The sequence below is a fragment of the Bidens hawaiensis genome, unplaced genomic scaffold (assembly GCF_021521415.1).
Source record: "Bidens hawaiensis isolate Kalapana, Puna unplaced genomic scaffold, B.hawaiensis_p1.1 tig00014471_1, whole genome shotgun sequence".
In the NCBI taxonomy this organism is placed as follows: domain Eukaryota; kingdom Viridiplantae; phylum Streptophyta; class Magnoliopsida; order Asterales; family Asteraceae; genus Bidens; species Bidens hawaiensis.
In genome coordinates this window covers 372657-388516 of record NW_027492261.1, presented here as the reverse complement: position 1 = coordinate 388516, position 15860 = coordinate 372657, and the positions used below count along the sequence as shown (strand labels likewise).

At 42.4% G+C, this 15860-nt stretch overlaps 1 protein-coding gene across 3 annotated transcripts; it reads right to left on the bottom strand.

Annotated features, from left to right (window-relative positions):
* Positions 1 to 279: 279 nt before the first annotated feature.
* LOC143546857 (auxin response factor 8-like) lies at positions 280 to 5159 on the bottom strand. 3 transcript variants are annotated; one of them, XM_077038423.1, is made up of 13 exons: positions 4688 to 5159; positions 4317 to 4429; positions 4129 to 4227; positions 3967 to 4023; positions 3721 to 3876; positions 3564 to 3648; positions 3386 to 3476; positions 3140 to 3304; positions 2916 to 3038; positions 2620 to 2843; positions 1549 to 2531; positions 748 to 938; positions 280 to 656 (listed from the first exon to the last, which is right to left on the bottom strand). In XM_077038423.1, exons 1-13 carry the CDS (start codon positions 4731 to 4733, stop codon positions 485 to 487), a joined length of 2505 nt encoding a protein of 834 aa, XP_076894538.1. In that variant the 5' UTR covers positions 4734 to 5159; the 3' UTR covers positions 280 to 484. The 3 variants fall into 3 exon arrangements, with proteins under 3 accessions (XP_076894538.1, XP_076894540.1, XP_076894539.1); XM_077038425.1 differs by having other exon boundaries at positions 1549 to 2527; positions 2634 to 2843; XM_077038424.1 differs by having other exon boundaries at positions 4317 to 4426.
* Between the last annotated feature and the right edge of the window lie 10701 nt (positions 5160 to 15860).

Genomic DNA, 15860 nt, shown 5'->3' with positions numbered 1-15860 from the left:
AAAGTAACAATGACAGGGTTTCGGGAATCAATTCAGACACTATGTAGGCTTTTTATCTGCAGATCCAATGTAGATATGAAGAATGTAAACATTCTACTCCAAAAGAGAGAATCTCTTAAAGGAAGAATAAAGTTTGATTGATCATTCAAATCCTTAACATTATGGACCTTGAAACACATGTGCAATAGATCATAACCATGAAATATAGATTACCAGAATCTAGAGCACCCCAGCATAAAATGTCATCAGCTACAAATAGAACAATTCACAAAAGTAGGATTCAAAATCCAAATATGTTCTAAAGTAATCATCAATCTTGTCTAACATTTACTAATCAAATTACCACAATACAACTAAACGTTACCATAGACGACGACTCATATACCATACAAAGTAGCACCACAGAGAGACCGGTTCAAACCGACCAAAAGCAACGACAATAATAAAAAAAGGGACCCACAAATAGAATTCTGGTTGATTATTCTCAAAAATCAAGTGAACCCATTGATGGATGAAGCCCGGATAAGTGGTCCCTATCATCATTCGCAATTCTTTCACCTGAGTTTTGACTAAAGCTTTCCAACTCTTGCTTCCCAAGTTTTTGCACATCTTCGGGAGAAAGTATCTTGATATACCAGACACTATTTACAAATGCCCTGCACACAGTTTATAATACAAGTTTTAAGCATTCTTTTATTATTAAGTAAACAAGTAATGATGAATGATAAATAGGTAATTTTGACTTACTCCCACGGTCCGTCTCCGAGAAGAAGTACATCATTCTCCCGGTCGACGAATACAAGCTGCCAGCCTGATCTTTGAGGGTCTTCAGGCAACCCTTCAATATTAAACATCTGACCCAGTTCTTCTTTCAGCTCCGGGTAGCTGTTGAAGCGGGTTATGTCTAATGACCGCCCAACCGAACCTGATTTGTAAACCTGCACCCACACACTTGTTACTACACTCTTTAAAAAAAATATTATGATTACTGAAGAAAAATATGCAAATGGTCCATGTACTTTGAGCATATAGCAAGTTTGGTATACTTTAAAAAATACAAACTTCGTCCAGACATTTGCAAGATGGTTGCATGTTTAGTTCCCATTGTTAGGAGAAATGATGTCATGTGCCATTCATCGATGGCAATTGTGTCTTTTCAGACTGGGAACCCTAATTAAATGCTTTTAAACTAAGACCGTTCTAACGCCGACGTCATCACCTTTGATCATTGCAAAATTGGAGTTTCAATGCATAATCTAAGGTGATGAGGTCGACGTTAAGAGTAAGGATTTAAAAGCGAAATTTACTAAGTTACCACATTTGAAATGACACACCTGCCCTCACATGAATGGCACATGACATTATTTTTCTGCTAAAAACTAATTGAGATCAATGGTGGGAGAACCAAAAAGGCAAAAATGCAACCCACTCACAAATGTGTGGTCTAAGTTTGCAATTTTTAAAATTGGTGGACCAGACTTGCAATATGCTCAAATCACATAGACCATTTGCGCAATTTTCTCTAATTGTTGCTTTCAGTTGTTGCACCTTGACAAATGTGCGGTTAGGGTTCGGTGGGTCAATTTGTCCAGTATGGTTCAATAACTCAGATGAGTCTTGCATGTAGCCAAAGTAAGAAGTGTTCTGTATGTTGGTGGTTAAGTCGGTTTCGGGTGAGACGGTAGTTGGAAGTAGAAGCCCGGTTGAGTCAATACTGGACCCCCCAAACAAACCCGGGTTTGGTGGATCTAAACTTGAAGTTTCCGGGTCCACACCAGTTGGTTTTTTAGGGTATGGTAAAACTGATGGTGAGCCGGTGGACACATTGGGCTGTGTTTGGGTGAACCGTGAAACCCATGATTGCTCGTTAGGTTGGTGTTCGGTTCTTGAGAAACTGAGAAGGTTGCTACTTCCTTCAGAGTTTAACGAACCCAACATGTTTTGCATGGAGGAAGGGGTAATAGTGGAAGTGAATTTAGCACTCGGGTCCATGAAATCGGTTTTTTGAAATGAGCGAGACGGTACACTCGATTGTTGCCTCGTTTGAAGCTGCTGGTCATGTTGGATTAGGTACGACTCGGGAAACAAATTCGGCTGCTGTTGACTGTTGACTTGCTGTTGCTGATTGTTGACTTGCTGTTGTTCCTCGGGTTGACTGTTGACTTGTGGAATTTGGGTTTGACCGTGCATGAATTGCTGTGGAATTAGCTGCTGAATCGGTTGTTGAGATTGTTGGAAAAGCGGGTTTGATGTGCTTGAAACTGAATGTTGTTGAGGGTATTGAACCGGCTGCTGTTGCTGCAGTTGAAACTGCATTAATTGCTGTTTTAAAGCATCTCCAGTTCCTATATTCTGTAAAGCTAATGCAGCTTGATATTGTTGATTAAGGTTATTTTGAAGGAACGTGGGGTCCACTCTCTGTTGCATCCAAGGAAACATGCCAACAGATTGAAATTTTAACGAATGAAGTCCTGGTTCGCCTGTCTCGCCTCTCATCCATGTCATTCCGTTAACTGCATCATCCCTGCTGTCTGTGTAACAATAATAATATAAAACGACCGTAAGATACTTTAATTCCCATTTAATCCCAATTAAATACAATAATTCTATAATTAATACCTTGAAAAGATGACGCGCCGGGATACCAGGGGCGTTTTAGTCTAAGCGGGAATAAAGACGGATACATGGGAAAAGTTGTTAACGGTTCAATTTCCCACAATGACACACGTGGCTGTCTCTCGCCAGCTGTCGATTCATCCCAACCGACCTTAACAGATCGCCAGTGAGAATTAGGCCAACGAACGGGATCCAAGTCACCGATACCAGTTATTGTACCCATGTACCTAGACAATAATATAGCATTTATTATCATATATTACACTAGCAACAATAATGGCATGAGTTGTTATTGCTACCTCCGTACACTTGATTCTTCTGTTTCAAAAAGCATTCGGAACCTCATCCCGACAGAAACCCGAGTGTGATACACAGCTTTGACATATTTTGATAATGGGATAACAAATTCACACGGACTCGCCCTGTATACAAATAGGTTTTGTTAGAAAAACATTTGATATAACAATAACAAATGATAAATAATATAATGATCAATAAATTTCTTTAAATATCCATTTGTCACCTTGGATTATAGAATATTGTGAAACAGCTATTTGTAGCAGCTGCGTGAGCCGCAGCAGCAAGAAGACCGATGTGCATGCTATCGCTTGACAGAACCGATGATGGCATCACGGTTTGTGGGCGGGTCGCACGACGGATCCCCAAAAGAAGTTGATTTTTTTCATTCCTAGCATTATTCAACGTAAACAAGTGATATAAGAGAAATACATACTAATATGTAACATTATTACATTTATCAGATATATACCATATAAAAAGCACAGAATCGCCTGCAACAAGCCTCTTTGCGCTGACGAACACACTCCATCCTGTTGTAAGAAGATGACGCTTGGGCTGCCCTGTTAAAGAACAAATCATATAATGTAACATAAATATTTTATACTTACAAAATTAGCTAAAATGATGGAAATAATGAATATACTCACCGCGAAAAATATGTCGGAACTTCCATTCGACATCATGGAGGTCGCGTGCAATAAGCCCCTGGGCAGGTGGCTGCTGAGAAAAATCCTGTAAAACAGAAACAGAGTGTAATCTTTGGTTTCTATCAGGAAAACTGGAAGGGTAGAATGGCAACTTTACCAATGGAGGGAAGACTTTTTCTGCTGCACGACGAGGAACCGAGAAGCCTCCATGTGTGCTTGTATCACTGGCAGTTAACGTCTTGCAAAAGTAGTTAGTCGGTTGTCTGCTTGGAGTACCGAGCTCAACAGGGAGAAAAGTATCCTTTTGTTCTTGCTAAAAAATGTATTATATAAAAAGTCAATACAAATTCGATTAACAATAAACTTCTGCATTACAACATTAACAATAAGTCAATAACATTACAGGGGTCAGTGGCTGCAAAGTCATTTGTGCATAAACCTCATCCGTTTCAACATCCGCCTGAAATGACGAATTTGGGAAATCTTTATCGTGAGTTCTAAATTATAGTTATAATTATTATTATTATATATAAAGCAAAAAACAAGAATTATGATCAAGACTTACATGCATTGTGACATTATGAAGTTGGCAGATTAATTGAGGCGGCAAACTCGGGTAATTAGGTATGTGAGCATCCACTTCTTTATTAGTAGTGGCAGCAACCTGGCTTCCAATTTCATTTCAAATCACTTAATACTTACTGAAAATACTATGATATATCTATCTGTAAATATTAATGATAAATCAATAACCTGCTCACTATGGCCCTGAGGGAAATAAACGACTCGGCTACCGACAATCGGTAGGGAAACGAGAGGGCCAGCACAGGCATGCCACAGCTCTGAATTCAAACATTTCTTTTCTTCTTTCATCATAGCAAAGACAAGAACATCATCAAATTAATTAATCAAATTCAACAAATAATATAAAGAATGTTGTGTAACAAGTAGGATATACAATACAACACAACACAACACAACACAACACAACACAACACAACACAACACAACACAATACAAGCAAGAAGAATAATTGAAAAGCAGACAAACAAACAAACACATGTAAAGTGAGATTATAAAAAAGGATAAAATCAAGAAGAAAGATTTGAAACTGAGTGAGATACCTTCAGGAGGCTGCTGCTGACCCAAGCCTGATGTTGAAAGCTTCATATTATTATTTATTTATATATCAATCCTTGACTTATGTTATGTAAGTTTATGTAACCTCAATCTCAATAATAATAATATAACAGCATCAAAGTTCCAGCTCCCACCCCAAACCCTAATTCCCCAAATTTGAGTCCACAGCAGCCAGTGAAATTGACATGCATTATTATCCTCAATTAGTTGACAACCAGTACGAAACAAAACCCTAGCCGAGCTCAGCAAACCAAAGGATCGTGGGAAACACCGCCATGAAAACTAATAATAACAATAGAGGAGGTAATAATAATAATAATAATAATAATAATAATAATAATAATAAAAATAAAGGAATAGAGAGAAAGAAAGAGATGGGAGGTGACGCAAGGAGGTAGGTTTCATATACCCGACCCGACCCGACCGTAAGCGACCTGAAGGCAGTAGAGAGAGAGAGAGAGATATGAAGTGTGTGTATCTATAGGCTATAGCAATCAGAAGTAAGGAAGTATACGAGAGAGATGAGAGAAGAGAGGATCATGACCGTCGGGAAAACCGTACCTGGAGATCGGAACCGTTGATTTTGGAGTGACATGACAGTAGGCATGTGCGACCATCCTTCAGTGGTCGTTGTCAGAGTACGAACCTCCTTTCTATTTTATTATTTTATTTTATTATTATTAAATATAAATCAATGAGAAAAAATAAAAATGCAGTTGTTATTTTCCTCAAATTGTACAGTGGTGATGGTTAGTAGTTAAGATACCGAAGGCTTTTGTTTAAAACTTGACTTAATGGATTTTTTATAGTGATGAGTTTCTTACATGTTTCGACTGGGGTGGAACCAAAAGGGGTTAAGAAGGTCTGTTAATCCTCCAGCCATGAGGATGTGTTGGAATTTTATATATAAAACAAAGATTTTTATATACAAAACATAATTTGGACCCTCAAATTGTAGAAAGTCCTGGTTATGCCACTGTATATCGAGTGAGTCGGGTCTGTAGCTTCAAAATCAATATTAATAGTTGACGGTCTTGTTTCACCACACGTCATTAGACCAAAAGGGCAATTGTAATTGGCTTCCTTATTGATGGTTAAGGTTGGGGTTCTTGAGATCTTAGGTTCGAAACCTTCATGTTTGAAACCTGATTTAAGAGGATTTTCCATAATAATGAGTTTCATTTTTATGGTGTTATTGAATAAGTCAAACATGTAACGTCAAAATTAGTAAATTAGTATGGATAGTATAAATCCCTTTTTAAGAATGTTTACTCGGTTATTTGTGGTAGTTACAATTATTATTATAAATATAAATAAATTACAAAAATAAAATAAAATGGAATGAGAGAGAGAGAGAGAGAGAGAGAGAGAGAGAGAGAGAGAGAGAGAGAGAGAGAGAGAGAGAGAGAAAGGGAAAGCGTGTAATGAATGGAGAGAGAGATTCATGAGGGCGTGAGGATCGAAGAGAGAGAGAAGAGAGATATTTTAGTTTAATAATTGGATTTGAATTTTTGCTTTTGGGGCCATACCGCAAAACTCTTAACTTTTACCGGAAATTATTATATTTTTTTTCCAAGGTTTTATATTCCGGTCTCCACCGCCACGCTCATCTTGGTCCCATCCTTTATACGGATCCGGGTCGGACCCAGATCCATTATTATCTATCCTACTTGGGTTATTGATATTCAAATCGACATGATCTATGTCACTTTCATAATCATTCACTTCTTCATTGCTTTCATTTCATACAGTGGAAGCATCTAACGTATTTTATTTACTAAAAATTTAATTATGTTATCCGTAGGGGTTGCAAACAACCAAAGTCAAGTTCGAGCTCGACTAGCCACTTTTAAGTTACTTGAGCTTAGATCGTGAGTCTTTTTTTAAACTAGGGATCACTCGTTTATTATTAATTAGTTGGTTAATATGCATTTTTAATCGATTTCATATATTTTGAGAAAAATTTTAAACGAGCATAAGCTTGGTGCGAGCTCGTGTAGACGTGTAGTACCTTAAATGAGTCAAAGCTAGAATGTGTAATGTGAAACTAATACATAGAATTTCAAATAGTTAAAACTTGTGAAATTACACAAGGCTAGTTAAGGTTTAATAACACTCAACCTCGATAACTAACGAACTTTACTTGAGGTTCAGGATCAGCTCGCTTCTAGCTTATTATCAAAGTGACTTCGAATGTAAAATAATTAACTTTAATTACTTTTTACATTGTTGTATTTTTTTAATAAATGTTTGACTTAAAATTGTTTTAGTCCCTGAGGTTTGCTCAGATTCCCGTTCTTAGTTCAAAAGATTACTTACATAGTTTTTAGTTATTTATTTAATTTTGGTTTCAATTTCAACAAGTCACTTAACCCCGTTAGTTTATATTATCAACTTTTCCTAATGCGCATGTCAGATGATTGGTATTTGCTAATTTTTTTTCTCCTTCTCTTTCATAATAACCTACAAACCCTAAGGAACCCGAAGAGTTATCAATGAAGAGTTATCAATCGATCCCTCAAACGTAAACCACTTATGCAAAACTTAGGATATTAATTGATCGAACATCTGATAAACGCAAATCACATACAAAATCAATCAAACACAACTAAATACTGATCAATCAACAACAACATAATTAAATTAAATAGAAATATTAATTTTGGGTTATGCTTTTAAATTGTTTTAATCCGTTTAATCATTCTCACTGTCAATAAATAAAAACTTCGAATTCTAAAGCCGAGAGAATAAATAATGAAGAGGTATGCACCCGCCTCAACACCGAGCGAGGCGGGTCAACCCACAAGATATAGACAAGAGGCTTGAAATCAAGACATTAAGAAGTCACAAAGCCAAAACCTATGCGCATGGCGCATACCACACATGCTCAGGCATCATATGCCCAGGCACCACATATGCTCAGGCATCATATGCCCAGGCACACATATGCTCGCGCATCACATATGCTCACGCATATCACATATGCGCGCGGCGCATCAGCGCGCGGCGCATATCACATGCTTGTGCATATCACATCTGCGCATGAAACATCTGCGCGTGAGAATAAAGAGAAGACCTCGCGCATCCTCAGGATTGGCGCATATCACACATGCACATAATCAACCTCGTCCTTATCCAAATCAGGATTAGGGCAACCTTGATTGTGCACGTCAGACAACCTTCCAGAAGGTATCTTTTTAAGGAATAAGAATATGCTGATGTTGACAGCTGCCAAATGAAATGTGGACAACTCAGCATAACCCATGTGCTACCACGTGATTATAACCAATGAGAAAGCACCAGGTGTCCCAGAGGACACGTGGCGCAGAGCAATTGGAGGAGGCCAATAAGGCTGAGCCCAATCAGTGGAAACCCTAGCACTATAAAAACAGCATCAACTCCACAAGGAGGGACACTCAATCATTCACAGTTACAGCCAGTAACATCATCATATCACATTCAATCATATTCAATTACATTCAATCACAGACAGTTACATCCAGTAACACAATCACACAGAGTATTCGGCTATTAAGCAATACTCTCCAGATTTCCTTACTCTGGACATATTATTATCTTCTCCACAAATACTAATTCTCACACCGGAGGGTTACCCCAAAGAGGACCCCTCTGTCCCTTTCTGAGGGGTAAGTTGACGGTGCTGTTCATTTTGTAGGTGGAAGAACCCAGATCCAAGAGAAACCATCGGTGAGATAGCATAATCATACCCGAGGAAAGTAGATCGTCTACCAGTGAGTCGATCCACGCTTCTTCATTGGCGCCATCCACTGTTACAACGGTAACAAGATCTACTCAGATCTATATAAAAAACCAATTTTCACCATGGTTTCTGGCGTTCGTAACGTTGATCAAGCTCTGGAGGATATTGAACGTGAGGATGTTAATGAGGGACAACAGTTTCTGAGGGCGCAGCGTGATTCTACGCGCGCCACCAGTAACCGTCCTTTCATCACAACTCCTCATGGCCAGACTGAAACTCCTCCAGACGATCTTACGTTACAAAATCTTGCCGGCGCGAAACAAAAAGGACCAATGGGTCCAGAAGATGAAACAAATGATCCTAACGAATGGCTCATAAACGAGCAGCGGCGTCTAATGGACAAGTACAATGAGATGGTCAAACAGAAAAAGCTAGCCGACTTAACACAAAGGCAAGCGTTTGATAAGCAAACTGTTCATGGAACAAAAAGGCCGCGCGCGCCGGAAGAAGGACATTCTGTTCACACTGCACACACTGAGTTCAGTGATGAAGAAGTGCACAGCATGAGGAAGACGCGAGATACTCATGCAGGAGGCTCACAGCTCCACGCGCCTGTGAACATGGCGCCTGGAGCCAGAGCCGATCTGGATCTGCAAATACCGTACAGCCCACCAGTTAGAGGGCAAGTGGACGTAACCACACCGTACAGACCAGCCATCTTGGTGAAACATTCAAATTTCACTGAGCGCATCGCGAAGGCTCCTATCCAGCACAAAACCAAGATGCCAAGTGGTTTAGGCAAATATGACGGCACAACAGATCCAGATGATTTCTTACAAGGGTTTTACAACACGGGAAACCTAGAGAGCTGGACGATGCCAACATGGTGTCACATGTTTGCTCGCTGCCTCACGGGCGCGGCGCGTGTCTGGTTCGAGAGCTTGCCGACTGGGCAAATCGATGGGTTTGAGGAACTATTGGAAAAGTTCCAAGCCCACTTCGTACAGCAGCGCAGACACACGCGCGACCCTGATGACATCATGCACTGCGTGCGCAGGAATGATGAAACGATTGAGGACTACATCACTCGTTTCAATCAGGAGTCTCTGGCAATCGGAGGTATCACTGAGCAACTATTGCGCGTGGCCTTTATACAAGGCGCGCGCAGTGATCAACTCCGCCGAGCTCTTGTGAGCAGAGATGGCATGCCCACCACGTGGGCCAAGTTAATGGAAGCATCGCGAGTTTTCGCGAGAAATGAAAAACAAATTGCCCAAGATAGGGCAAGAGAAAGAGCGCATCAAGCTGAGTCACCGCGCAGCAAAGAAAAACGGGGCAAACAGAACTCTGTATGGTCCAGGTTGCAACCAACCAGTTTTTCTTCCACAGAAAAGCAGGCGCAACCAAGCTCACCCCAGCCCCAAAAAGACGTCCGTAATCGCGGGGAGGGTGACAAGAGGGAGGGCGGCAGAGATCCTAGCAGACCTCTGCCAAGAATATGGACTCCCCTCACTAAAACGCCTTCACAGGTGTTAAGCACGGAGAATGTCCAATTCAAAAGCCTCAAGCCACTACACTACAAGGGACCATCAGACAGTGGCAAATACTGTGAATTTCACAAATCCACAGGGCACAACACTGATGCATGCCACCACTTGAAGGATGCAATCGAAAAGGATGTGAAATCAGGCAAGCTGGCTCACCTGGTGAAAGACTCAAGACCAGAAAACGAACAATCAGTAGCCTCAGCCAGCAAAAAGTACAAAAGAATTTGTGTAGCCGAGGGAGGAAGGCAAGGGCAAGTATCAAGAAAGAGAAGCGCGCAAATCCAAGGAGATTGGCGTGAGCAACAAGTCATCTTCCCAAGAATCAGGGGAGGCCCTTCTATCAGCAGTCCTCTGGTCATCACTACATACATTGCTCATTATGAAGTGTCAAAAGTCCTGGTGGACACTGGCAGCGAATCAGACATAATGTATGAGCAATGTTTCAGGAAACTGGATCCGGCAGACCAAGCAAGGCTTGAAATTGTGAATGCACCAATCTCTGGTGTTTCAAATGAAATCATTCATCCCCTAGGTCAAATACAATTTGAGCTAACTATGGGGGATGAGAAACACAAGCGAGCCGAAGTTGTCAACTTCTTGGTCTTGCCCACCACTTCTTGCCACAATATGATCTTGGGTAGGGAAACGATTGCCCAATTCAACGCCATACCGTCGCCGGCGCACGGCGCGTTGGGGTTCCCAACACCAACAGGTGTAACTTTTGTATACCGGGATCATTTGTGCGCAGTGGCAAGTACTCCGCGGGAGGGGAGAATGAAACTTCCAATGGCAGACAATGCGCCAGAGGAATGGATTCTCAACCCAAAATTCCCGGAGCAGAAAATCACAATTGGCGCAACGATATCAGACGACACGAGATTGAGAATGAAAAGGTTGCTCACAGCATATATGTCGGTCTTCGCGTGGCAACACTCTGATATGACTGGGGTTCCGCGAGACCTGGCGCAACATTCTCTCAACACGTTCAAGTCTGTAGAGCCAATTGCTCAAAAGAAGAGAGTCATGGGGGATGAGAAGGCGAGGGCCATGAATGAGCAAGTTGAGGATCTACTGCGCGCAAACATCATCCGCCCGATACGATACCAGACATGGGTAGCCAATCCTGTGATGGTAAAGAAAAGTAACGGGTCGTGGAGGATGTGCATAGACTTCAAAGACCTCAACAAAGCGTGCCCAAAAGATTGTTACCCCCTCCCAAACATCGACGCAAAGGTGGACTCCGTGGCGCCATTCAAGCTAAAATGTTTCCTGGATGCCTACAAAGGCTATCACCAGATTCAAATGGCACCACAAGATGAGGACAAGACCGCCTTCAGAACCGACAAGGGTGTTTTTTGCTACACAAAAATGCCCTTTGGTTTGAAGAATGCGGGCGCCACCTACCAAAGACTTATGGATGCCGTTTTCAGTGAGCAAATCGGGAGAAACCTAGAAGTCTATGTGGATGATCTGGTGATCAAGAGCAGGGAGGAAAAGCAAATGCTCAAAGACATCGAAGAAACCCTTGGGCGCCTAAAGGAAGTTAACATGAAGCTCAATCCGAGCAAATGTACTTTCGGCGTACTAGAGGGAAAATTTCTAGGTGTAATGGTCACCAAGGATGGTTTCAAGGTGAACCCTGAGAAGGTGGAGGCCATCCTTGACATGCCCTCGCCATCCACCATGAAAGAGGTCCAGAAGCTGAATGGTAGATTGGTTTCAATCAACAGGTTCCTAGCGAACCATGCAACCAAATCTACCCCATTTGTCAATACATTGAGAAACTGCTTAAAGAAAAGCCAGTTCAAATGGACTCCTGAGGCCGAACAAGCTTTCAGTGAGATTAAAGAATGTTTGATAAATCTGCCCGCGCTCACAGCTCCACTTCCTGGTGAAACTTTGACATTGTACCTATCAGCAGGAGAGCGCGCCATCGGCGCAGTATTATTGGTGGATCGCAAGGGAATCCAAACGCCAATATACTATGTGAGTCGGGTGCTGACAGATCCTGAAACGCGCTACTCCATCATGGAGAAGTTAGTTTTATCACTAACACACGCGTCGCGCAAGCTTCATAGATATTTCAATGGTCATCCCATTGAAGTTCTGACTGGTTACAACATCCAGCAAGTCTTGCGGCGCCCCGCGCTCTCGGGAAGGCTGACAAAGTGGGCGCTGGAATTAGGCGAGCACACGATCGCCTATAAGCCCCGTCCAGCAATAAAGGGACAAATCTTGGCTGATTTCATTGCCGAGGTCCCTGAAGGAAAAATTGAAGAGGCTCAGCGCGAGGTAGACCCTCCGCGAGCCAGTGATGAAGAAAATGTTTGGAGATTGTTCACTGACGGAGCTTCAAACAACGAAGGGTCCGGCGCAGGCCTAAAACTGGTAGATCCAGAGAATCATGAATATACTTACGCCATCAGGTTGGACTTCAAAAGCACCAACAATGAGGCTGAGTATGAAGCCCTGCTGGCTGGCCTGCGCATCGCGCACAAATTCGGGGTTAAAAAGCTAGAGGCCCATGTTGATTCATACTTGGTAGCAGCACAGGTCAATGGCCTTTATGATGCCAAGGAGAACACCATGCCTCTATATCTAGAGCAGGCGAAAAAGCTCATCGAGCAATTTGACAGCTTCAGAATCATTCATATTCCGCGCAGTGAAAACAAATCTGCAGACGCGCTGAGTAAGATGGCATCAACCAGTTTTGATCACTTTGGCAAAGATGTCAGGGTAGAAGTAATGAGCAACCCGTCGGTGGTAGCGAAGTCTGTCCTGGTAACTCATACAACACCTTCATCATGGATAACTCCAATAATGGAATTCTTGAAGGAGGGAAAGGTACCAGATGATCGCGCGCAAGCGAGGAAGATAAGACACAAGGCGCAGAACTATGAACTGCTTGATGGTACATTATATCGACGCTCTTATCTTGGGCCGCTCATGAAATGCCTAGATGCTGAGGAAGCAAGCTATGTGATCAGAGAGATACATGAAGGAATCTGTGGAATACATGCTGGCCCGCGCATGGTGGTTGCCAAGGCAATGAGCGCAGGTTACTATTGGCCTGGCATGTACTTGGACGCTCTAAAAGAGATCCAAAAATGCAAAGCATGTCAGAGCTATGCGCCAAACACCATGCGGCCAAAGAACAACTTGATTCCGGTGACCTCCGCATGGCCTTTCCACAAATGGGCAATCGACATTGTGGGTCCCCTACCGCAAGCGCCTGGGCGAGTAAAATTTTTGGTAGTGGCAGTAGACTATTTCACAAAATGGGTTGAAGCCAAGCCACTAGCAAAAATAACAGCCGAAGCGATGAAGCAGTTTATCTGGAGCCACATCATATGCCGTTTTGGCTTGCCAATGGAAATTGTGAGCGATAATGGCAAACAATTCACTGACAAGAAGTTATCAAACTGGCTCAAGGAATTGCGCGTCAACCAAATTTTCACTTCAGTTTATCACCCTCAGGGGAATGGACAAGTGGAACGCGCGAACCAAAGCTTGTTAAATGGGCTGAAGAAAAGGTTGGAGGGAGAATCCCATTCTTGGGTCGAAGAGCTACCTAATGTCCTGTGGGCACACAGGACATTAAGCAAAACCAGCAATGGCGAATCCCCGTTCAGCCTAACCTATGGAACAGAGGCAATGATTCCAGCAGAAATTGGATGCCCATCCCATAGAGTGCTCATGATGAGCAAGATTGATAACGAGCGCGAAAGACGGTTGGATCTCAACTTACTTGAAGGGCGCAGAGAGGCGGCTATCATCAGTGAAGCCAAGTACAAGAAAAAGCTGGAAAAATATTACAACCAGCGCGTGAAAGAATGCCACTTCAAGAAAAATGATTTTGTCCTTCGAAACAATGAAGCTAGCCGCGCGATACCCCCGGGAAAAATGTCCTCCAATTGGGAGGGACCTTATCAAGTCTCGGAAGAATTGGGAAAAGGCGCATACGCTTTAAAAGATTTGAATGGAAAGAAGATCCCGCGCGCATGGAACGCGGCACAGCTTAGAAAATGTTTCATGTAAAAATGTCAAGTTTGTAATCAAGGCTTTTTAAGCCATTATAAATAATGATACGCGCTATCTTCTCTTAATGTGGATTCTGTTACCTTTTGCATACATGTTTCACACTTCCCTTTATTAGTTTTGAGCAATATGACAACATTCTATTGACATCAAAATGAAATAAAACGAAGTAAAACATACATGCGCGAGCTTCAAGCTCAAACGCGTTAACGAGTCTTAACTCTAAAACGTCAGGGCCTTAGCCCAATTCTATTACCTTTTGCATACATGTTTCACACTTCCCTTTATTAATTTTGAGCAATATGACAACATTGTATTGACATCAAAATGAAATAAAACGAAGTAAAACATACATGCGCGAGCTTCAAGCTCAAACGTGTTAACGAGTCTTAACTCTAAAACGTCAGGGCCTTAGCCCAATAATGTGAGCCTTAGCTCAAATCACTCACAACATCCATCCTACATACTGCGCACCCTGACCATAAAAATACCTAAACACAACTAAGGCAAAGCAAATGCCAAAACATAGTTGTTAAGGTCTCAGGTCGAGGTCGCGCATGAAAATGTAATGGATATCTGAGTAACACATATTGACACGTAAAGGCTAAAAAATTCATAATTCCATGCGCGAAAACATCGCGCAAAAGAGGAATAATGAAAACGCCAAGGCGCGTGTCAACATAATCAAGATATGGAAATATCACTTACAATATGACAAGGATTAAGTATAATAAATTCCTTACAACCTTGTTCTTATTCCAACGTGCAAGCATATCTTATATTCAACAAGCAAACATGCGATATAAAGAGATGAATGGGAAAGCGCAAGATGCGAAGAAGGGAAAAACAAAATTTCATTCCAAAGCATTGAAATTTACAAGTTTACAAGATGAGATACAAACTACAAATAAAAAAATAAAAAAAACATGAAGGGCTTCTCAAGTCTCCACGTTGACATCAGCCTCTTCATAATCCTCATCATCGCCCTCAGCATCTGGCGCAGCCTGCTCCTCGTCGTCTCCAAACTGACCATAGTCAAGTTATTCATCTTGAATGGAGTCTTCTAGCACAACAGTGTCAGGAGCGGATCCTTTGGCCACGCCAGAGCCGCTAGCAACGCCAGCATTCCCCGCGCCATCATCGCCGCTACCAGCCCCTTCGCACTCGTCAAGTAATTTCTTTAGCGCGCCGAGGTCGGGCTGGTCAGCAAGAGCGGATATCTGCAAATCATAAGCAAAAATATGAGTACAAAAAGACTTAGAAAATAAGTCAAGGTAATCTTATTAAGGTTAAAATACATGCGCAAGGATGGGAATGGGAGTATTCATATACTTCTCCCCCATCGCGGCCATTTCCGCGCAGGCAGCGTCGCTCTGATAAGGGTACTCGGATGGGTTCTTCTTCAACATGCCATATTCATAACCATCCGTGAACCCTTCAGCTCGGCCCACCAAGCGCGCGGCAGCGTTGCAATCCATCACCAGGGCTTGAAACTCGCCTGAGTATTTCATCGCGTAAGCGCAACGAGTCATGCCCTGTGAGATCAGCCATTGGCGATCCTGCGCAAGGCCAGCAACAGACGTCTCGAGGGCAGGAACCTGAGAGTTTAATAACTCAACAGTTTCCTTAGTCTTTTTCAGCTCCTCTTTGTCGGACGCTGCTGCCGCCAAGGTTTCTTCTTTTTCCGCCTGCGCAGAATCAAGTGCTTCCTGGCTAGACGCTGCCATCGCCAAGGCCTCATCTTTATCGGCCTGCGCGGCCGCCAGCTCCTTCTTCAGGCGCGCAACCTCACTCTCCAGTGATGATTTTTCAGTGATAGACTGGACAAGAGCTTGGTCACGCGCCTCCGCC